The sequence below is a fragment of the Leptodactylus fuscus genome, chromosome 1 (genome assembly GCF_031893055.1).
Source record: "Leptodactylus fuscus isolate aLepFus1 chromosome 1, aLepFus1.hap2, whole genome shotgun sequence".
In the NCBI taxonomy this organism is placed as follows: Eukaryota; Metazoa; Chordata; class Amphibia; order Anura; family Leptodactylidae; genus Leptodactylus; species Leptodactylus fuscus.
This window is the reverse complement of record NC_134265.1, coordinates 175,405,065-175,430,220: the sequence shown is the minus strand read 5'-3', so window position 1 is coordinate 175,430,220 and position 25,156 is coordinate 175,405,065. Positions and strand designations below refer to the sequence as shown.

Genomic DNA, 25,156 nt, shown 5'->3' with positions numbered 1-25,156 from the left:
CTGTTTGTTCACTAGTGTTTTCTAACAAACCACTGAGCCCTTCACAGAACAGGTTTATTTATACTGAGACTAAATTACACACAGCTGGACTCTATTAACTAGTTGCGTGACTTCTGAAGGCAAGTGTGTGCGCTGGATTTTATTTAGGGGTATCGGAGTACAGGGGCTGAATACTATTGCACATCACATGTTTCAGATTTCTATTTGATTGATAAATGGTTTACAAAATTTTCATTTTCATTCCACTTCTTAATTATCTGCTACTTTTTGTTGGTGTATCACTCAAAATCTCAATTAAATATATTTAAGTTTGTGGTTGTAAGGTATCAAAATGTGAAAAAGTTCAAGGGATATGAATACTTTTGCAAGCCACTGTATTCACAGATACCAGCTGATGAATGTCTCATACAGCTTCAGTTATATGAACTTAAATTGTCCATGTACCCTCTGATATGTAAAGTGTTATGGCATATATTGCTATATATCTACAGGATATGATATTAATATTCAGAAAGGAAATAGCCCTTAAAAGTATGAATTCTACTATCTGATATAACTAATTGCCTGGGGCCACAAATAGACTTAGTTGTGTACTGTTTTTGTAACTTCTTTAGTTTTTTTGCCCAATAGATAAGTTATTAACAGTTTGTTATACGACATAAGAACCTCACGAAACTTTAGGTTAGCATATATTCAGATACAAGGATATTGATGGTTGTACAATCATTGAATGAAAGATTGTCTGGTAAGCACTTTCTTCACATTTGCAGCCATACACATTTTAGTTCATGTTGGTGGCTTCAAATTCGTTTTACATGTTCAGTAACATCGGATCTTTCTGGGAATGTTCTTTCAATGACTGTTCATAAATAAAAGATTTTGTCCAAGTGTCCACCAAAAATGTCAAACGTGGCCAAAATGATGATATTCTGTTATCTGTTGACTCAGACTGCAAGTCTGGTGGTTTCACTTAAAGAAACAGAAACCTGATGGCTCCTATTATAGTTAAAGAGGACCTTTCACCATTTGGGGCACATGCGGTTTAATACATCGCTAGAATGCCGACAGTGCGATGAATTCAGCTTTCCCTTTCAGTGCCCCCAGTGAAGAGCTATTGGTGCCGATACCGTAACTCTTCACTGTCCGAAGGGCGTTTCTCACAGTCAGTCGGAAACGCCCTTCCTCCTCCTATTACGCTGTATTGTAAGTGAGGAACGCCCCCTCCCTCTCCTCACAGTATTCGTCCATAGACGAGTACGGGAGAGGTTCCTCACCACTCAGCGTCATCGCTGGGTGGTTAGCAATGACCCCTCTCACAGTACAGAGCAATAGACGCTGCTGTGAGGAAGGGCATCCCTGACTGTCAGAAAGACCCTTCTGACAGTGAAGAGCTACAGTACCGGCACCGTAGCACTGTCTGCTTTCTAGCGGTGTATTACACCGTGTGTGCCCCAGATGGTGAAAGGTCCTCTTTTAATGGGGTTCATCAGGCTCCATATGTATCCGCTATTGTAACGGTCCACCTATCTGTTGTTCTGGTCCTCCTCTAGACCAAAGCAACAGATTAGCCAATGCTAGAGTGAACCTAGGATAAAACAATTTATACATTCCACCCAACAATCATTTTGTTTTAGTTGATATCCTCTATTTTTATCAGCTTGAGTGTAATGTACATCTCTTTATTTTGCATGAGACATGATACTGTTTTTACCGCCAGTATGTGTGAAGCCCTTGCCTGAAGACGTGTTTTTCTTCCTCCTGTAGTTGATTTATATTCCTGTACAATCACTGTATCTAAGATATCTTTGATTGCTAATATTTATTTATAATAGTAAAGTGTTTTTATTTTTAAAGATTATATTGTCTGATTTGTACATTGCTGCCGAATATGTTGGTGCTATACAAATATTTATTAATCACCTAAAATGTGAAAACACTGAAGTACTGTAGTAGCCGTCTGTATTGTATTTTTTTTGTTCTAGAGAACATTAGGACAGCAGCAGGAGATAAACAACCTTGTACAGAGAAAGATCGCAGTAGATGAAGAAAATACTTTACTCAAAAAGGAACTTGATGACCTCCAACAGATATTAAAAGATAAAAGTCAGGAGCTTCAGGTACCTTGTCTTGTACATATTTTGCGGTTGTCTTGCTGTGAAGTGCTGTGCTTCATGCTGTGTCATCGAGTGTGACACAAAAAGGGACATATGCTGCAGAAGAATTGCCCGAGGCCTCACTCTGCTTTGCAGTTATTCCTCATACAGTCAACTCCTAGCCCTCCTTTAAAGTAGAAAATCTGAGGCTTATAACTTTCAAATAAATACTTAATGATGGCTATGGAGCTAGTGAAAGTAGTGTGAATATGTGGCTTCTTTTTAATTACATTCTGATGGGACTGGTATTATTAATTGATAAACCCGAGGTCTGGAATGATATGTCTGTGCGGGTCTCAAAAATAGCTGGGGACATCATCAAAGGCATCTTGATCAATTAAAGGATTTCTTGCATATGTGTGCTCATCAGAGCTGTCAAGTAGTTAAAGAAATAAGTCCCTTCCACCTGCATGACTAAAATCAAATGGTAAGAGCCGCATCTCCCGACCTAGCCGGGCTCCATGTCTAGGGTCGCACAATTAGGAATTGTTGCTGTTTTGTGATGATGTCATGACTTTGACAAACAGAGCGCTAAGGAGATTTCACACAAAGAAGAGGAGCAGAGGGCAGCCATTTTTAAAAATTTGGAGCTGGAGAAGAAGAATTTAAGTCAGAAATGTGCTGACCTGCTTGGTGACCTGGAGAAAGCACAGAAGCAGGAGGCACAGTGGAGAGGAGAGAAGTCTGGCATTGATGCCAAAATTAAGGTACGCTGCTGAGCGGCTGGATTCCCTCACATGATTTTTCAAACTACATTGTGGCGTGCACTTATGCTTCGTGTTATTTGCTGTGATAACAACTTATGTATTCAAACATGCCAGCTGGGACCTGCATTCATTTAAATTCCTACACTTAAAACCCACAGCTCTTTAAAAATTGATGCGGCAAAGCAGGAAGCTGACATCAAATAGCCATTCTAAAGTCTAATCATTAAACAGTATAACAGACTTCATTCTCACATAAAACTTAAAGAATACATATGTTATGAATGCAAATCTGGGCGAAATGGAGACATGCTTCAATTCTTTATTTTACTCTGGTGCAATTCTTCAATGGTGTTTAGGTACAGATGGGTTATTTTGGTTGTGGAATAAAAAGAAATTCTAGATTTAGTGCCTTATGGTGCACTTCTGGAGGATGTTTGAAACATGTTTTGTTGTGTATGAAATATGAAACATATATGTATGTACACCAAGTACAATATTTTCAGATCTATCTATCTATCTATCTATCTATCTATCTATCTATCTATCTCATGTCTATTTATCTATCTATCTATCTATCTATCTATCTATCATCTATCTATCTATCTATCTATCTATCTATCGATTAGATAGATGCTTAGATATTATATTTACATGAAGTTAGGTTCAGCATTTGCAACTTATCTATAGCCACATTAGCTACAGTAGATTTACATGAGAGACTAAACATAATTCCATTATCCGGTAATTGTTTTGTTTGTTTTCTCTATTGCTTTTAAATAGGCTTTAGAATTGAATTTAAAAGAAGCAGGTTACCAGATGGAGACCATGCATAATAAAATAAATGGCCTGTCATCGCAGGTTGCTGTCAAGCACACTGAATTGGCCCAGAAAGATCTTGATGTGGCCAGACTAAGGTGAGTAGATGCATGGAATGGATGTATTGAACTGTCAAGTAGTACTCAGTAAACTGTGTAGTAAAGGAGTTGCCCTCCTATTGACACTAAAGTAGTTGTTTCACGATAACACGTATCCGCTGCCCACAGGCTAAGCAATACATGTTTAATTGCTGGGGTATGTACCACCGGAAACCTCAGCCATCAGAAGTAGGGGGAACCTGCAGTCTTCACATATGATTGGGAGTGTAACTCACAACTCACCACAACTATATTGTTTTATATTGGACTGCTAGGAAGGTAATATATAGCACCCACCTATTAGTGAATGTAGTAGTGGTCTTGCTTGTGACTCCGTTAGGGGACACAGAATACCCCTATTGTCTTAAATGTTGGGGATTCCAGTGGTCAGAATCCCTTTGATTCGATATTTGGTTTATCCACATGAGTTATTATATACGCTGGGAAAAAGATTTAAAGGTGCCCTTACACTTCTTTCTTTCTTTCTTTCTTTCTTTCTTTCTTTCTTTCTTTCTTTCTTTCTTTCTTTCTTTCTTTCTTTCTTTCTTTCTTTCTTTCTTTCTTTCTTTTTCTTTTTTTTTTTTTTCCTGTCAGTTCATTCTCTTGACAGTTATTCCTGTTGATGCCAGCATTCACATGCAGGCTACCCCAGAAGAAAAACTTTCTTTGGAGTACCTTTGTGCCTATTTACAGTATTATACTTCAGTCCAGTGTGAATGATGCTAGAAAGAAAGCCCTATGCTATTTATGAGATACTGCACCTGTTTCCACTACTGCTTGAGATGGATGTTAGGGTCCATTCACACGGAGGAAAATGGTGAGGAATTTGGTGTGAAATTTCAGCACTGAAAAAAAAGTCTCCCATTGCTAGCAGAAAAAGGAACCCATTGAAGTCAATGGGAAGCTTTTTTTTTCAGCGCTGAAATTCCTCATCAAATTCTTCACCATTTTCCTCTGTGTGAATGGACCCTTAGACTGGGGCTGTCTGATTCTGTTCCCGTAACTCCCATAGGAATTAATAACACTTGCAGAAATACAGCAGCATTGTGAGCTACGCGGTTTCTGTAACTCGTATTTTCTACTCTTAGAGTTGTGTATTTGTTGTAGACATCCTGCCCTGCTGTCTCCTTCATCCTGACCACTTCAGGGGGCTTCAGAGATAAAAGGCTGACATGGGAATACCTCTTTAAGGACGTATTGATAAACAGGAAGTAAAGATTTGAATCTGGTACTAAATAGGGCAAATGTAATTCTCAAAAAACTTGTGTTTGCTACTTTTACTATCTTCAGTCTAGTTACACATTCAGGAATAGCAAAGGAAACAAGAAGTTTAACCCTAGTCTATATTCCTTAAGTCTATGTGGCCTTTCCTGCATTTTCATGTTTCAGTCCTAATATCTGAACCTCATAACAATTACAAAAATATAGAAACTGCGAATGAGGCTTAAAGGGATCAGTTAAGAGAAGTCTCTATTCCCAGTATCCTAAAATGGGCAGTGTGAATTTCCCTCAACTAGATGCAAACTATGCAGGAAGATGGTGTAAAGAAAGATTATGGGTTCAGGTATATAATCTCTAACCGTTTAATATTCTATGCAGTTTGATTTTAAGCTCCTTGCTACTATAACTATTCTTAGCTCATAGTATTCTTATCACGCTTTTCAAGATACTTTGAACCAATAGAGAGACAGATTGTGTAAAGTTTATCTAATACAAAGAATTCTAATTTTGGAAAGTTCTTCTAGTTTACGTTTGTCCAGCATACTTTTCATTGTGTATGAAAAACATTTGACTGGCTGGGTTTAAGAACAGCTGTATGGACCAATTTTTCGTATTTGGTAGTATTCTGAAAATTAGTCTTTCTTTAGTAAGCATTTGGTGTGATTTCCATCCTTTTTCAGAGATTTTCTTGATCTAGAGTTATTGCTTCTGAATTGGCTGCCATTAAAATGGGGGTCTTTGAGTCCCCTATATAAATGGAACAGTAGTGCAAATGTATAGCTTGCACCCCCATTCACTTCTATGGGACTGATGGAGTGCTGTATTTGACTGTGTCTGTCAGTCTCATTAAAGTGAAATGCATGAGCAGTGGTCAGCACTTTAACATTACCGCTTTTTAGAGATGAGCGAACGCCGTTCGATCGAATACAGATTCGATTGAATATCAGGCCGTTCGGGATATTCGATTACAATCAAATACAAGGCCGCAAACGCAGTAAAATTCGTATCCCCTCCCACCTTCCCTGGCGCGTCTTTTGCACCAATAACAGCGCAGGGGAGGTGGGACAGGAACTACGACAACGGAGGCAGTGAAAAAAAAAAATCGGAAAAAGTAATTGGCGGCCGGAAACAGATAACCTCCAATTTAGACGAATTATGTATTTACCATTCGACTAATTTTGGACTGTGAAGTATGTGACTGTGAGACAGGGACAGATCTACAGGCAGGATTAGCTAGGGAATACCTTTATTTAGGGGGGAAATGTTACTCACACAACTCTTTGGGGCTCCATCTCGTCAGGATCCCTGTCAGCTTGCGATATGCGCGAGATGACTTTTTCCCATAGGAATGCATTGACCAGCGTTGATTGGCCGAATGCCATACAGAAGTACGGCATTCGGCCAATCAACACTGGTCAATCCATTCCTATGCCGAGATGAAGCAGAGCTGAAGCTGCTACACACTCAGTTGCACCGATGTAGCAATCCGATGCAGCAGCGCTGAGTATGTAGCCGGTCCAGCTCTGCTACATTGGACATTGCTACATCGGACATTGCTACATCACCAGCACTTAGAGTTGAGCCGATCTTGACATTTCAGGATCGTTTTTTAAAATCCAATCTTCGATCGTTTGGAGATTGGATTTTAAAAACGATCCTATCCACTACACAGTATGTAGTCCAAAAATTGTTGGACCCCACGCTGTTTAGTGATGAACTCCCCCCCCCCCCCGTTGTCCACTTACCTACATAGCTGCAGCTCCCAGCTCTTCTTGGTTCGGTCCTCTGTCCACTTGTCTTCAGAGTCTTCTGACGTCTCCCCGCCCACACTCTCCAGCTGCACGAAGTCCCGCCTACTCCCTGCATCTCTACAATAATAGTCTAGGGAGGGTCCACTATCCTCTTCAGCGCGCCCTGCGCCCCGCCTCCCTAGACTAGTATTGTAGGGAGTAGGCGGGGCATCACTCTCGTTTCCCCTCCCAGTACCCGCCCACACTCGCCTAAGACCCGCCCCTCCCCGACTAGTAGTATAGAGAAGGCGGGGCTTAGGAGAGTGTGGGCGGGTACTTGGCGGGGAGACCTGCCCACACTCTCCTAAGCCCCGCCTTCTCTATAATACTAGTCGGGGGAGAGGGGGGCAGGGCGCTCTGAAGACCGGACAGAGGACCGCACCGGACCAAGAAGAGGAGCTGGGAGCTGCAGGTAAGTGGACAACGGTGGGGGGGGGGGGGGGGGGAGGGGGTTAATCTGATACTGCACACTCAGCTCAACTACTCCAGAGTTGAGCTGAGCGCACGGTCCGATGTAGCAGAGCTGGCAGATGTAGCAGTCTGATGCAGCAGACTAACACACTCCGCTCTGCTGCATCAGACTGCTAACATCGGCCAGCTCTGCTACATCTCTGGTGTATCTGCACTACTGCCAACCATCCCTCCAGCTACTCCTCCTGTCACACACATCTCGTGTGTAGCAGAACTCAGCACACACTCAGCTCTGCTACATCTCTACAACAGAGTGTAGAGATGTAGAAGAGCTGAGTGTGTGCTGAGCTCTGTTACACCAGAGATGTGTGTGACAGGAGGAGTAGCTGGAGGGATGGTTGGCAGTAGTGCAGAGCTGTATGTGTGACAGGAGGAGTAGTTGGAGGGATGGTTGGGTGTAGCAGAGTTGAGCTCTGCTTTATCTCCGGTGTACGGAATGCATTGACCAGCGTTGATTGGCCAGTGTACTGCATTCGGCCAATCAACGCTGGTTCTGCCGGAGGAGGCAGAGTCTAAAATCGGACCAGAATCGAATGGTGGGATCCCCTGTAGCGAAGCATTTTCTCCCATAGACTATAATGGGGTTCGATATTCGTTAGAATAGTTGAATATTGAGCGGCTATTCGAAACGAATATGTTCGATATTCGTTTCGAATAGCCGCTCAATATTCAACTATTCGAACGAATATCGAACATTGTACTGTTCGCTCATCTCTACCACTTTTCATTTGTTTTGCTTCTGGTGCAGATGGTTGGACTCCTATCGATCAGACACTTATTCCAATTATAGTGAATAGAATATACATGTTGTTCATGGGGAAAACCCCTTTAAGGGTACATCCACACTATCGTTGTAAGTCTCACATTCTGATCCATCAGAGCAGCGGTTCCCAACCTTACTAACGCAAAGACCCTTTAATACAGTTCCTCATGTTGGCGTGACCCCAACCATAAAATTATTTTATTATTTTTGTTGCTACTTCTTAACTGTAAATTTGCTACTGTTATGAATCGTAATGTAAATATCTGATATGCAGGATCCTATAGTAGCAAAAGCCTGATGCTCTGGATCGCGGGGTACCCCTTTGGAGAGGTGTCTTGATTCCTACGACCATCATAAATATATCTTTTCTGATGGTTTTAGGTTACCCCTGTGAAAGAGGCCACTCGACACCCCCCCCCCCCCCCAACCCTCTAAAGGGATCGGAACCCATAGGTTGAGAACCGCTGCATCAGAGAATCTGAATAACAGACATTAAGATTTGCCATTGTGATGGTGTGGAGTGCTGAGCGAAATGTGAAATTGAAAGTGTTCTCCAGCCCCTAATCAAATTTTCATGCTGATGACCTATCACAGAATATGGCATCAGACCCCTCTGAGATCATGTGTCCTAGCAGCCTGTTGGTGCTTGAAGCTGCTAGCAAATGGGCAGAGTATTGAACCATAGTTTTGAGCTTTGACATTCCAGCTGTGTTGAGAGAGCAGGAGAGCAAAAGTAGGGTTCACACTACCGTTGGTGTCCGCTCAGAAGGTGTCCGTTTAAAAAAGAAAAGAAAGAAAACGGACACCTATCATAATAGACACAAACAGACAGTAACAGATGGCTATCAGTTACTGTCCGTTATATGTCTGTTGCCCATAGACCTCAATGTTAAAACAAACAAAACAAAAAAAAAAAAAACGACACTGTCCGTTTTTTCAAAGGGACAGAAAAGTCCTGCATGTAGGATTTTTTTTTATCCGCTTAAAAAAACGGATATGGTTGTAAACGTACATTAAAGGACACAAACGGACACTAAAGGACACAAGATAAAATCCCATTGAAATGAATGGAAATTGCAAACGGACCAACTAGTGTACATAGATAAAATCTTGTACAGACAATAGCCACAAAAACTGTTGAGCGGACACCAACGGTAGTGTGAACGCCCCCTAATAAGTCCTGATTAATAATGCTTAAGGCTTGCGTTGCAAGACGGGAAAGTTAGACCTGTGGAAATTTGAAATCATAATATAATATACTATAAGGAACTATAAATCTATTAGTAGAAGTTAGTTGCTGCATTGCATTAAGTGGCTAAATAGCTTATTCACCTGGCAAAAATAATCACAATCATACTGAAAATTACATGTAGTTAATAAAACTATAGTGTAATTTAAAACATTGCTATGAGAAGATAAAAAAAACAAACTTATAAAATGTTACTCTGTTCCTGAAAAGAGCCACCTCTTCAGTATGTACACTGACTTTATCGGTGTGGCCATTTAGTTTACACACAGTGCAGAACAGAACCCGTCAGTCCCTGTGTAAAGTCTATGCGTTGGACTGGAGTTACAATTAATACTAGATTTCGAACAAATCTAAGCCAGTTATGGTAAATGCTTACAAGAATAGAGCCCCTGTTCATGTCTTTATCTAATCATTCCCAATAGTAATATAAAGTAACCTCACTATTTCAGGTTGAAACTAGATCTAACGTAGTGTAAAGCTTTTTTTCAAATGCCTTTTGTACAAAGTTCCATTAAAGCCGCTATGATTTGACAGGTTTCCTCCGATTAGATACAGTGTCCTGCTGTTTGGCCGCTCTTCTGCTTTGTAGAATGTAATGACTGCTCTCTGAGAAAGTTCACCCTATACAGAGAGGCCTTGACTTGAGCAGCAGTATGGATGGCCTGTAGAAGCTCGATATTATAAAGTGTACGTCTGAAAATCTTTTATGGGCACATCTCCACAGCTTAAGATCTTTTCATGAGATAAAATTCGAGTGGAATAAAGATATTTTTTTTGCTCTGAAGTCTAGGCCTGCTTTACCTTTACTAACAGAATATATCTCTTCTTCAAAACATGTCAGAAATGAAATGGAAGGGATCCCGTGTTAAATTTTGGTAGAAGTACTTGAGGCTGCTATAACTTGGTGTGCTGGATAAGTAAGAGTATTTGAGAGTTCTGATACACGGCCAAAAATTTGCCAAAATGTTTACACTTTTTTTTTTGGGACAAATTCTAAGATAATAGGTGGTATAGACTTCTACTAGACCATCTGAAGATCTGCCAGATTAATCATTTGGTGGCACTAGACCAGTGATGGCGAGCCTATGGCGAGTGCTGTCTGTGGGCACCCATCTATGGAACAGATTATACTGTGTGGGGGCCACTGTGGAGCAGATTGTGCTGTATGGGGGCTCTTCACTATTTACATCACGTAGTATCTGTTTTATAACAGACATGTGATATTATTACAGGTCATAATAACATTTTACGGTCACTATAAAACAGAGCAATCATGCAAATAAAAACCGCTGCATCTAGCTCCATTCTGGATTTGTATGGTTTGCACAGGACAAGCCCGAGACTGTATAGGGCCAATGATATCCTAATTCGCAAAAAAAATGTGAATGGGCCACAACCATTCAAAATTATGCTATAGGGTAAGTTTATAAACCCCTTTTTTTTCTGTGGTAATGTTCATTTATGAATGGTGATATATTGTCTAGGCTAATTTTATTTATTTAAATGAATGTTTCATATATATCTTTAATGAATTGTTTAATGAATTGGGTCTGCTATACTTTTACATATATATATATATATATATATATATATATATATATATATATATATATTCATATTTAAGGTTCAATGTCATAATAGCTACCCATGATTACATGTATGTTCACACGCAGTGGTTTTTCTATGTGATACGTTTTTATACTTTAGCCTCTAGGGTGTTGATAGAGTTAATAGTTTTAGGTGTGGTTGCACACACACTATATATGGGTAATCTGATGTTGTATTCACTATGCTATGAGTAGGGGACGCAACAAAATGTCCCGAAACACGTAAGCTGTGGTATCTTCTTTTCGTCTTGCTCCTGGAACATATAAGATGTTTCTGTTTTATTGGAATATGAAGTAAATGTTATATTTTATATACATTGGTTTGCTGGACACGCTTTTTGCGAATTACTATAAAACAGATCTGTGCGATGTAAATAGTGAACGTTAATTGTTAAATACTATACCAAATGCTGTACAAAGTTGTTTGTATAAATGAAAGCTTTGTAAAGCTCCATTCACAAGACCGTATTTTGCAAGTCCATAATTGTACGCAATTGTAGATCTGCATAGTGTTAAATTGCATAAGGTTAATTTGCCGTGTTGGCACTTTGTGATAATTTAGTGAGTTTTGGGTTGCAGTTTGGGCACTCGGTCTCTAAAAGGTTCACCATCACTGCACTAGACACTTTGCTACATGTTTAAGGCTAGGTTTACACCATTGTTTCGGGTTTCCGTCCCCCAAATCCACTTGAAAAATGCGGAAATAAAAGTCCTTTTTCAGCTGGAAACCCGGCAGACTCCATTCTAGTCTATTTAAGTGGAATAGCTTTCTGTTTTTCGGGTCCGCAAGTGGACCCAAAGATTGAAAAGCCAAACGCTAGTGTGGGAACCTATCAAAAGGCATTTTAAGGATGTCTATTATTAACACACTTTCTACTGTCTTTCTATTAGGAAGCATAACAACATGCCATTTAGGAGTCATTGGGGAGATTTACTAATATTGTCTTGTGTAAGCACTTGTCTCACTACCATCCATTGGGGTGTCTTTCTCGGCACAAGGACATCTGTGGTTAATGTCCTGAAGCAAGTTCCATTTTTGAATAAGACACAAAACCTATTTGGATCATGGTAGTATTTCTAGCAGTAGCTGTAATATTGTGATGAGTTCATCATACACCAGACTGGAATGGTAACTAGCAGACCCCATTGACGTCTAATTGAGACTGTTGGGGTTATGTCAACGTTTCTGTCATTTGGAAAGCAAAAATAAGTCTACATGTTGCAGTATTCTTGCCATGGAATATTTTGGCTTTAGTGTAAACATAGTCTAGTAATTTTGGATGGATTTTAAATGTCTGTTTTAGCAAAGTATTAAACATTCAGTCAAAGAAGGACTTAGGTCCTGAGCTCTGTGGATGCTGAAGTGAACAGCTAATTTCTACATGAATTTTTTTCTTTTTGCAAAACTGGAATTTTAATAAATCATAATAATAAATCAAGTCTCATTTGAGGACGCACATGAAGTACTGCAGTACTGAGAAATTGAAATCTCCTTCACCAAATTGGAGATCAGTTAAGTGATTGTTTAGGATAAAAATAATTTTTTAAAATTGGACAGGGGAAGGTGAAGAAAATGGCAATAACATCCTGTGTCCTTTACTGAGGCCTCTGATTGGCCTCAGTGGTCACGAGGGGTAGGGGCTTCTGCCAGAAGAAAAGAGCGGGGCAACAGGACTTGTCTGTGATGAGGGGCAGTTATTTTTTTTGTTATTTTCATCTTTTCACCTTCCCCATCCTGAAATAAAAAAAAAAAAAAAAAAAGATCTAAAATTATCCTGGACTTTTAATCAGCTTTACCAGATCTCCTATATTGCCCTATTGGAGGTCAAGAAGAAAAGGAAATGTGGAACTCTGTAGTATTTATTAGGTTTCCATTATTTAATGACGTATTTTATGAATTGGTTGTAAAAGCTACCATGAAAGTGAGAACCTTTGCATCTTACTTCTCCCTTTCTATAGGTAGTGAATTACAGTGTTTCAAATAATTGCATATTCTATCTATCTATCTATCTATCTATCTATCTATCTATCTATCTCCTATCTATCTTATCTATCATCTATCTATCTATCTATCTATCTATCTATCTATCTATCATCTATCTATCTATCTATCTATCTATCTATCTATCTATCTCCTATCTATCTATCTATCTATCTATCTCCTATCTATCTATCTATCTATCTATCTATCTATCTATCTATCTATCTATCTATCTGTCTGTCTGTCTGTCTGTCTGTCTGTCTGTCTGTCTATCTACACACACACACACACACACACACACACACACACACACACACACACACACACACACACAATCATGATCCTGTACATCTGCAAATTGATTGACAAATTCAAGTGTGAAGTATTGATTTGCTATGCTTTGAAGCATTTACAAGCAAAGCCTAGGTGTGAAATGTATAGTGCTTATGGCACTCAGTAGTCCAGAGGTGCTCAGAGAGGGACTCAATCTGTGTTACAATGAATAAAGAAAACTCTGCCACTTTCTTTATAGTTTGTGTAAAAGCACTCCAATGTATTTATTTTACATCCAGAAACAAAAAAATGTCAGTTTTGCATCAGGCCTTCATCAGTTTGTCAGGTGCAGTCAGGAATAAGGAACGGAATAAGTTATGGTGATTCAGAGTAGTTGCAAAGGACCAGCAAGGTCTAGGAGTATGCTTAGACCTTGCTGGTCCTTTTCATCTACTTTACATCACAGGATTTCCTGACCACTTTGAGGAGTCTTTACAAAATGACCAGTGACGTGTATACATGATGTACCTTTTCATTACCAGTGTATATACAGAAAGTCTATTCAGTCAGTGTAGACAGGACAAACAGGACTCAAGTGGCTTTTTCTTGTGGCAGTATTTAAGATTTTTTTAATATGAAAAAACAATCAAATATTATAAATCTAGATATCCATATTCTTAAATTCCCCCCTCAAAAGCTTCCTCAAATAGGTCAGTATGTAAGACCTGACAGAGAAGTGTCAATATAAATGGAATATCTGTGAATATTAAAATATGTAAAGCAGGCAGGGATATAAAATTGTGAGATATAAATATCTATATACCTAGCAATTTCTTTTAGAAGTTACTTTACTGGCCGCAAGTCAATTAGTATATGTACTAAGCTGCACTTTCAAAAGCTCCTGCTCTTTCTATGATGTCACCAAAAGTGCATTTACTTAAGAGACAACTTCTCTCAATAAAGGTTAGTAGAGTAAGGCATTTGACACGTTACATTTAAAGCTTGATTTCCACTCTTCTTTTTCCAGGTCCATTGACCTGCAAAAAATGTCACCAAACGTCAATACTCAGTGGGGAAACTGTATCCGTGAAATCATTAAATACCATTAGAGACAAATGGATATGTCCTGAGCCCTACTACCTTAACAGCTGATAAATGGTTTAAAGTAAGACGTGAAGGAAAAATAAAAACTATTGGTTTTGTTAAATTGAAAAAAAAACCTACAAAACTTTGACACAGTACACTACTTGAAAGCAGGCTTTTTACAGATTTAAAGCTAAAACTATCCACTATTAATATGTTTGGCCAGATTTAAGAGTGACCACTACACTGATAATACACTAATTATGTATATTATACTCTTTAGGGAGCATTCATACAAAGTAAAGTGCACTGATTCTGCCATGATAACTCGCGGCAGAATCAGCGCTGATAAATAGACTCCTATTGACTTCAATGGGTTCCGTTTTACGCGCGGGGCACATTGAAATCAATGGGAGGCTTTTTAATCCATTGAATTCAATGTGTTCCGCACGGAAAACGGAACCCATTGAAGTCAATGGGAGCCTTTTTATCAGCGCTGATTCTGCCGCGAATTATCTTGGCAGAATCAGCGCTACTTTACTCCGTGTGAATGCTCCTTAAGCGAAAGGTCATTTATATCTGATCGGTGGGAGTTCAACACCTTGGACCTTCGCATTCACCTGTTTGAAGGGGCCACCTTATTTGACAATGTTACTCTCTTTGCTTTTAACATGGTCTATTTTTTTGCCATGTTAATGTAGAAAATGCTGTCAATACACTTATATTCTGTTTTATTTATCTGTGTCTATGCTTCTTATAACAGAAAGGAGTTGCAGGAACTTCAGAATCTCTACAAACAAAGCAATGAACATGCTGCGCAGCAGGCCGAGCTTATACTACAGCTGCAGACTCTTAATACGGATGCACAAAAAGTACTGAGAAGTCAGGAAGATGCCCACTTCACTGAGACCGTTTCGTATCAAAAAGTATGCTGTTGTGTTATTTTTTATTTTCAGGATTTGTTTGTCTTGCTGTGCAGAATCATTGTACAAATAATGGGTTATCACAGTCAAAATCATATTGCACCAACTGTAAAAAAAAAATAAAAAAATTACTATATATATATATATATATATATGAAAGAAGCACATCTATGACCATATAAATCTAATATAAAAAAAAACAAAAAAAAAACTTTGCAAGTCTTCAGTAGGTGATACCTTTTTTAATGGCTAACTCATAATGATGACAGAATATGACGTTTCGGAGCTTCCTCTGAGCTCCTTCTTCAGATATATCTAAAAACACTCTGTAGAGGCTGCATATTTATAACTGGACACAGGGGTAGGATTACAGGAGGGAGGGAGGAAGATATATCTGAAGAAGGAGCTCAGAGGAAGCTCCGAAACGTCATATTCTGTCATCATTATGAGTTAGCCATTAAAGGTATCACCTACTGAAGACTTGCAAAGTTTTTTTGTTTTTTTTTATATTTCATAACCACTGGCTAACACGGTACCCAAACAAACATTTTCCTTTTACCATATAAATTTACAGAGTGACAGTAGGAAGTACATTCTTCTTTATAACAGATACATCAGTTACTGTAGTAGACTTTTAGTAAGGAAGCAGTATTTTCATGTCCTTCACTGGTTAAGGCCAATTTCACATGACTGAGTTTAGTGCTGGGAAAATAATTGAAATAGATAGTCAGCTCTATTAATCGATGTGAACTTGCTCAAATCGATTTATTTAATGAATTTGCATCCATATCACCCTATCTCACTGTATGATATTTAGTCAGGATTGACAATATGTGAATAGCTGAAACTGAAATCCAATGGCGTATAAATAGGAAAGTGGCATGTAAAGTAGGGTGTATTCTAAAATAATTGTTCATTAGTTGTAATTGAGGTAAAATATTCAATCAATCATGATTTTGATTCTGAAAAGTAGACGTGCAAAAGTATTCAGTCCCTTTATATTAATATTTTGTAGAGCCACTTTCCGCTGCAATTACATCTTCAAACCTTTTGTTGTAAGTCACTACCAGCTTTGCACATCTAGAGACTGAGATTTTTGCCGATTCTTCTTTGCAAAATAGCCCAAGCTCAGACACATGGGATGGAGAGCGTCTGTGAACTGCAATTTTCATGTCTTTTCACAGATGCTCAATGGGATTTAGGTCTGGACTGGGCCATTCTAACACATGAATATTCTTTGATCTAAACCATTCCACTTTAGCTCCTCTAGCTGTATGTTTAGGGTCATTGTCTTGTTGGAAGGTGAATCTCCTTCTCGGTCTTAAGTCTTCTGCAGCCTCCAGCAGGTTTTCTTCCAGGATTGCCCTGTATTTAGCTCCATCTGTCTTCCCATAAACTCTGACCAGCTTCTCTGTCTCTCCTGAAGAATAGCATCCCCACAACATGATGCTGCCACCACCATGTTTCACAGTGCGGATGGTGTGTTCAGGGTGCTGAACAGTGTTACTTTTCTGCCACACATAGCGCTTTGCATTTAGGCCAAAAGGTTCAACTTTGGTCTCATCTGACCAAAGCACCTTCTTCCACGTGTTTGCTGTGTCCCCTATATGGCTTGTGGCAAACTGCAAACAACACTTATGCATTTCTTTCAGCAATGGTTTTCTTCTTGCCATTCTTCCATAAAGGCGAGATTGTGAAATGCATGACTTATAGTTGTCCTGTGGACAGATTGTCCCACCTGAGCTGTGGATTTCTACAGCTCCTCCCGACTGACCATGGGCCTCTTGGCTTCTCTCTGACCAGTGCTCTCCTTGCTTGATCTGTCAGTTTAGGTGGACGGCCATGTCTTGGTAGGTTTGCAGTTATAGAATACTTTTTCCACTTTTGAATGATGGATAGAACAATGCTCCTTGGGATGCTCAAAGCTTGGGAAATGTGGAGCTTTAAATCGTTCCACAACTTTATTTCTGACCTGCCTGGTGAGTTCCTTGGTCTTCATGATGCTGTTTGTTCACTAGTGTTCTCTAACAAACCACTGAGTCTAAATTATATACAGCTAGACTCCATTAACTAATTAAGTGACTTCTGAAGACAATTAATTACACTGGACTCCAACAATAAACCTGGTGGATGTGAAAGGAATCCTCCTGTCTGACAATTGCTCAGTCACCCCTATCCAAGCGCCACCTGCCCTCACCCCCTCCTTTGAATTGCACTCATCTACTCACCCTTTAACTGGCTGTCATATACCAACCGCCGGGACCTACCGCTGCCTTCATCGAGCATTTCATCACCTGGCTCACACACTTCCTATCCACAGACAACCCCACCCCCATGGGCGATTTCAACATCCCCATTAATGCAAACACCCCCCCCCCCCCCCCCCCCGCTTCCAGTCTCCTGACCTCACTGCCTCCTTTGGTCTATCACAATGGTCCTCCACTGACACCCACATAAAGGGACAGACGTTAGACCTCCATCTACACTCTCTGACCACAACCTGCTGACATTCTCTGCCCTCTCCTCTGTAATAAGCACACCAACCTCTAAACCAACATGCCTCCGCAGGAACCTCAACTGCCTTGACATCCGCACGCTCTCAGACTCTCTCCTACTACTTGCTGACGTGTCCTCACTCCAGGACACCTGTGCTGCGGCTGCCTTCTATAATACCACAATTACCTCAGCCCTTGACTCTGTGGCCCCCTTCACAACCATTAGAGTCCGACCTATCAATAGATAACCCTGGCACACTGACCTCACTATTAAAAACTGACACATGCTTCGCGGGTTGCAGAACGCCTCTGGAAGAAAAGCCACTCCCAGGAAGATTTCCTCAGTTACAAAGAGGCAGTTCTCGTATTCAAGAACGCACTCGCCTCTGCTAAGCAGTTTCACCACACTCCTATCAGCCCTATCCCGCAACCCTAAACAGCTATTCACCACCTTCAGCTCCCTCCTCCGTCCCCCTGTGCCCCCTCTGACATCTCTTATCTCAGCTGACAACTTTGCCTCTTATTTCAAAAGCAACATTGACACCATCAGAGACAGTCTCACCCCCAGCAACCCCTCTATCCAACTGCTCACGGCTGCTCATCCTTAACCTGTTTCTCCACCATCACTGACGAAAAGCTCTCCTCCCTAATCTCTAAATCCCACCTCACCTCCTGCACGCTTGACCCGATCTAGTCACATCTCATCCCCAACTTCACTAAAGTCATCACCCCAGCCCTAATCTCTTCAACCTATCCCTATCCAATGGATCCTCCCCTTCCGCCTTCAAACACGCCACTGTCACTCCTATACTTAAAAACCCGTCCATCAAACCGTCCTCTCCAGCCAGCTATCGTCCCATCTCACTGCTCCCGTATGCCTCAAAACTGCTTGAGCAACACGTCCACTCAGAACTATCCTCCTATCTCTCATCCATCCTGCTCTTTGACAGACTAGTCAGGCTTCAGACCCCGTCATTGCACTGAAACTGCCCTAACCAAAGTCACTAATGACCTTCTAACTGCCAAAGCCAAGCATCATTACTCTGTCCTCCTCCACCTTGACCTCTCCTCTGCCTTTGACACAGCGGACCACTCCCTACTGCTAGAAACCCTCTCATCCCTTAGTATCTCAGACCTGGCCCTTTTCTGGATCTCCTCATACCTCACCGACCGCACATTCAGCGTCTCCCATTTGCATACCACCTCCTCACCACGCCCTCTCTCTGTAGGTGTCCCCCAAGGCTCCGTCCTAGGTCCCCTCCTTTTCTCCATCTACACCCTCGGCCGGGGCCAACTCATAGAATCTCATGGTTTTCAATACTATTGCTATGCCAATGACACCCAAATATATCTCTCTGGACCAGATGTTACGTCCCTGTTGGCCAGAGTTCCAGATTGTTTAGCGGCTGTAGCCTCCTTTCTCTCCTCCCGCTTTCTCAAACTCAACATGAAGAAAACTGAGTTCATCATCTTCGCCTCACCCCGTACGGGCCCTCTACCTGACCCATCTATCAAAGTTAACGGAACCACTCTTGCCCCTGTCCCATGGGTTCGATGCCTTAGGATAACCCTGGACTCTGACCTATCCTTCCAAGTCGACCGTTCAAACACTCAACACTTCCTGCCGCCTGCAACTCAAGAACATCCATTGAATCCGCTCCTTCCTCACCCCAGAAACTACTAAGACGCTCGTCCATGCCCTCATAATTTCCCAATTAGATTACTACAACACCATTCTCCATGGATTCCCAGCAAACACCCTCGCCCCCCTCCAGTCCACCTTAAACGGCACTGCTCGCTTAATTCATTTTGCACCCCATTCTCCCCTCTGCCAATCCCTTCATTGCCCAGCGAATAGAATTCAAGCTGCTAACGTTAACATACAAAGCCATCCACAACCTATCTCCTCCATATATCTCTGACCTAATCTCATGCTACCTGCCCACATGTAACTTCAGATCCTCCTACTCCGCTCTACTCTCATGCGCTCTTCACACAACCGTCTCCAAGATTTCTCTCGTGCATCCCCCATACTCTGGAACTCATTACCTAGACACACAAGACTGACCCCCACAATCACAGGCTTCAAGAAGGCCCTGAAGACTCGCCTATTCAGGAAGGCCTACAACCTCCAATAATACTACTGTCACAACATCACCATCTGAACAGCCTCCCCCCTCTCCTTCTGTTTCTATCCTTCTTCCCTCATAGATCGGGCAGGGCCCTCTACCCCACTATGCCAGTAGGTCAATGTTAGTATTATATCTGTTTGCATATTTTGTGTACTGTATGTGAACCCTCAAATGTAAAGCACCATGGAATTAATGGTGCTATATAAATAAACAACAACAATAATAATAATAATAATAATTCGGGGTATCGGTGTAAAGGGGACAGATTACTTTTACATGTCACACTTTTCAGATTTTTATTTGATAGTATCATTTTCATCTGATCTCACAATTATGTACGATTTTGGTTATCAATTAAAAACATTAATAAAACACATTTAAGTTTATATCTGTAAGGTGCCAAAATGGGGAAAAAGTTCAAGGAGTAGGAATCCTTTTGCAAGACACTGTAATTTTACCATTTACTATAGGTTGCTTTACAGAAATATCCATTGATTTTTAGCTTCAATTACCATCCAAATACACTCAGTGGCCAAAAGTCACGGGAAGGTGTGTCCCAGTGCCGATTGTGTCAGCTATGACACTCAAACAGTGTGACGCGATGCGGCCTATGGCGCTAGAGTCGCAAGGATATCTGAGCAGTCTGATGCAGACAGGTGTCTAGTGAACATGGCAGCATGTTCCGAGTTAAGTGACCTTGAACGTGGGATGATAATCGGTGCAAGACGCATAGGGCATAGCATTTTGGAGATTTCCTGGGAATTTGGGTTTCCGAGGTAAACAGTGTCTCTGGTGGACCTGCAATATCGCAGAGACAGTGTTGGCAGCCGTGTAAACCGGCAAAGCGGTCGACCATGAGTTTTCGATGAATGCATGTCACTTCCCCAGAGTTGTACGGGGCTCTCCATGGTCTATTGTGGGTCAAATCGCCACCGATTTGAATGTGGCGTGCGAGGACCCCATTTCCACCAGGACTGTACGCCGAGAACTGGACCGCATAGGCTTCAACAGAGGACACCCGACCTGTGTCCCTTTGTTGATGCCACAACACAGAGCTCAAAGACTGGCATGGTCTGATGAATCACGGTTTCAGTTGTACAGAGCCAATGGGCGTGTGAGAGTGTGGCGTATGCCCCATGAAGCCATGGATCCTGCATGCCAACAGGGATGTGTGCAGGCGGTGGGTGGCTCCGTAATGGTCTGGGCCATGTTCACATGGTTACAATTGGGCCCATTGTCCGGGTGCAGGGATCAATGACCGGTACTCAATACATGCAACTTATGGAAGACCATCTGCACCTCTTTCTGGTTTTGGAGTACCCTGATGGGGATGCTGTGTACCAACAGGACAATGCAACGTGTCATCGCTCATTGGTGGCACAGGACTGGCTTAATGAACACACCAACAACCTCATGACCCTCGATTGGCCAGCCTGCTTGCCTAACATCAACCCCATAGAGCATTTATAGGATGCTGTGGATACCAGTGTCCACTCCATGGACCCAGCGCCAACTACACAGGACCAATTGGTGGCTGCAGTGCAGACTGCGTGGATCAATATCCCTCCAGAACTCTGCCAACACCTCGTGGAGTCCATGCCTTGTCGTCTTGCTGCAGTTATCAGGGCTTGTAGAGGGGATACCCTCTATTAACGGCACATCTTGTATCTTCTCATTACTTTTGGCCACTCAGTGTATGACAGGTGAGGTTCATCAATGAGAAGGCAACTCATATAAAAGAAGTTAAAACAGGATTAAGAAAAAGTTTGATTAATTTTTCTAAAAACAATGGCACACCTGTCCACAAGTTCATATATCAGCTTGGTCCCGTTTGCTTTGATTTACAGTGTAATGCACAACCAATTGGCAGGTGTGGTGCTGTTTCTGGGGAAAAAAAAACCAAAAAAAAAACCCAGCTATGTTTTTGCAGAAAGAGACTAATATTGATGGCCTGTTTTAAAGAACTGGATTACCTGCATAATTTGCCCTTTCGACATGATAATAGTATAAAAAAATTAAGTGTTTTGTCTTTAAAGATGATTCAGGCGAAACACTTATATTTTTCAGTCTCTTCTTAAAACAACATAATGAGAGCTCTTCTAAGCTTGTAAAAATGTTTTTTCTATAACACTTCATACCTACAGTATGTGTACTAATCATTACTGTTTTTTCACTGTCAGCTTTATAATGACTTGAATGCATGTTATGAAACGGCAAAGTCTAGTGAGACTCAACTGCGGCAGAGTAATATTGCTCTTACTGAGCAGCTACATCAAAAGGAACAGCATATTAGTCAACTGCAAGTGAAACTGCAAGAGGCCCTCAATGCATTACCCAAGTCACCTCAAGAACCTCAGGTACAGCATTAGGAACTGTAATGTGTTTATATTTTATGAGTGGTTCACCAGACCAGCAATATTACAAGATATGTGTTCCGTCTTTCCAATAGTGAGTATTGACTTTTTCTTTTAACCTCTTGACTGTGCAAGCAGCGTACATGTTACAGAATAGTCTGTACAGTGACTGTAAAGTCCATTAGCTGTTCATTCCTTAATGGTTGTCACATTGTTCTGAGCGGCATTTTATGTTTTTTCTCTCCCTTATGCTACTGTATTTATTTTCAAGATCTAGATGGATTGAACTGACACACGTGGTAAAATAAAATAAACATGATTAGCACCCTAAAAAAAAAACAAAAAAAAAACCAAACGAACAAAAAACCCAGAAAGTTATAAACCTATGTTTCTTGGTCACTTTTTACACATAAATGATTGACTGTTTTTGTTTCAAACAGAGCAACCAAAATATGAATTATTATAATATTTTTTTATAATATTATATTATTTTATTCTTTGTTCATGCATTTTCATACAATAAAAAAGAAGCAACAACAAAAAGAAAAAACAATGGAGGTGAGGGGAACTTAGGAAGCAGGGAAAGGGGGGGATAGAATCCATGGAGGGTGAGAATAGGAGTAAGGGACAACATGAAGAGAAAAAGAAGAGTGGGGAAAAAAGGTGGGGAGGAGGGGCCAGAGAGAAGGAAAAGTGGGAGAGAAGAGTGAATGCTTATATGCTTGAATGTGGAAGTAATAGCCCACGCCTCTCTCCAGAACTGCAGTACTGGAATATGTGCAGGATCATCGCACAGGATCATCTTTTCAGTTTGACCACACCAACAAGGGCAATACTGAGGGGAACATGGTATGAATCCTTGGTGGCCACCCTGACCCTCTGGGATACCTAGTGGATACATCCATCCAGATTGGATGGAGAGTGTCTCTGAACAGCAATTTCATGTTTTGCCACATGCTCTATGGGATTTAGGCCTGGACTTTGACTGGGCTAGACCTAATGCTTCCATAGAACAAGCTTCATTTATTCAGAAGACAATGTGTACAGTTCAGATGAGACTTGTGTTGGTCCAGGAAATGCAGTCATTACACGTACCATATTTCTCTGACAGAACATGGCCTTATAGTGAGGGCAACTAAATTTCTTGTTTACTTTTACCATTCATTTCTAGGTTTAGTGTTCCTTTGATGTGAGGTGGGGAGGAGGGGTGGCAATTGGGGTAAAGAGGGAGGCCCCATACTGCTAACCATTCAGATGCCACGTTTGCTATTGACCTCCTGATTTTGATTTCTGGATTAATATTATGTAAAATCAGATGACCAATATCTATATTCATTCCTGGCTGTTGACAGATTTGTATATTTGTAGGGACATCAATGTATGTGATTTGTCTCCATATACGTTCTTAATAGCAATTTTGCACCTCACAAAAATTTCTAAGACCTTTTAGCAGATCTTGCTCAGTAATGCTGCCGCAGGCTCTAGGCCTGTAACTTAACCCCTTCCCGACATGCGCCGTAATAGTACGGCGCATGCCGGGTCTGTAACTATGGCGAGTCGGGCGGCCGCCATAGCCGCCGGGTGTCTACTGCTTTAAGCTTTAAGCAGTAGACAACCGGCTCTAATGCCTCCGATCGGTCCCCGGACCAATCGGAGGCATTAACCCCTCCGACGCCGCGGTCAAAGGCGCCGGAGGCGCCATTTTCCCGGCGGCGCATGGGCGCCGCCATTTTGGCCGGGATCGCCGGCTCCTGGAGCATGCTTCAGGACTGACATGCTTCAGGACTGACTGCCATGACAGCCGGGAGCCTTGTACAGGCTCCCAGGCTTGTCTGCAAATCCTCTCTTTTGCAGGCTCTTTTGCAGCCTGCAAAAGAAAGGATGCTTTTTTGCAATGCATTGCAATGCATTAGCATTGTAATGCATTGCATTAGTGATCAGACCCCCTGGGGTTCAACACCCCTAAGGGGTCTAATAAATGCAAAAAACAAATAAAAAAAAAAGTTAAAAAAAATATAAAAAAATATAAAAAGAATTAAAAGTTCAAATCACCCCCCTTTTCCTAGAACACATATAAAAGTAGTTAAAAACTGTGAAACATATACATGTTAGGTATCCCCGCGTCCGAAATCGCCCGCACTACAAATCTATAAAAATATTTTTCCTGGTCGGTAAACGCCGTAGCGGGAAAAATAGTCGAAAGTGCCAAACCGCCGTTTTTTCACTGTTTTGATTCTGATAAAAATTTGAATAAAAAGTGATCAAAGCAATAACATTTCCCGAAAATGGTAGAACTAAAAAGTACACCTGGCCCCGCAAAAAAAGACGCCCTATGCATCCTCGTACACTTACGTATAAAAAAGTTACGGCCGTCGGAATATGGCGACTTTTAGGAAAAAATTTTTTAACACAGTTTTGGAATTTTTTTTAGGGGTCAAAATGTAAATAAAACCATATAAATTTGGTATCCCTGGAACCGTACCGAAACACAGAATATAGGGGACATGTCATTTTGGCTGTGAACGCCGTAAAACCAAAGCCCGTAAGAAAGTCGCAGAAATGCATTTTTTCTTCAAATCCACCCCATTCTGAATTTTTTTCCTGCTTCCCAGTACATTATATAGAATAAATAATGGTGGAATCCTGAAGAAAAATTTGTCCCGCAAAAATTAAGACCTCATATGGCTCTGGGAGCGGAGAAATAAAAAAGTTATGGGGTTTAGAAGGAGGGGAGTCAAAAACGAAAAACGAAAATCAAAAAATGCCATCGGCGGGAAGGGGTTAAAGTATTAAAAAAAAGTTTTTCCATATTTTGAATATCTTATTTTTATTTTATTTTGCTAAGGGTCCATCAAGTTTGGTTCCATCTAGGGCAGCGGTTTTCAACCTGTGGGTCGCGACCCCGGATGGGGAGAAGAGGAGAATCTCATCTTTAAAATGATATCAAGAACTTGATGATTGGATGTACAGTTTTGGAGCGATTCACTGTTGAAACGCTGTCGGGAATTGAGATCTGCAGTTGGATCTCAATGCCAAATAG

At 41.1% G+C, this 25,156-nt stretch overlaps 1 protein-coding gene across 1 annotated transcript in view; it reads left to right on the top strand.

The window, feature by feature from the left end:
* CNTLN (centlein) overlaps positions 1 to 25,156 on the top strand; it is a 267,766-nt gene that overhangs the window by 60,654 nt on the left and 181,956 nt on the right. Inside the window, exons 5-9 of the mRNA XM_075280345.1 lie at positions 1,983 to 2,117; positions 2,681 to 2,860; positions 3,641 to 3,774; positions 14,976 to 15,138; positions 21,943 to 22,119. Of these exons, the coding sequence (XP_075136446.1) occupies positions 1,983 to 2,117; positions 2,681 to 2,860; positions 3,641 to 3,774; positions 14,976 to 15,138; positions 21,943 to 22,119 (789 nt within the window). The remainder of the gene's footprint in view (positions 1 to 1,982; positions 2,118 to 2,680; positions 2,861 to 3,640; positions 3,775 to 14,975; positions 15,139 to 21,942; positions 22,120 to 25,156) is intronic.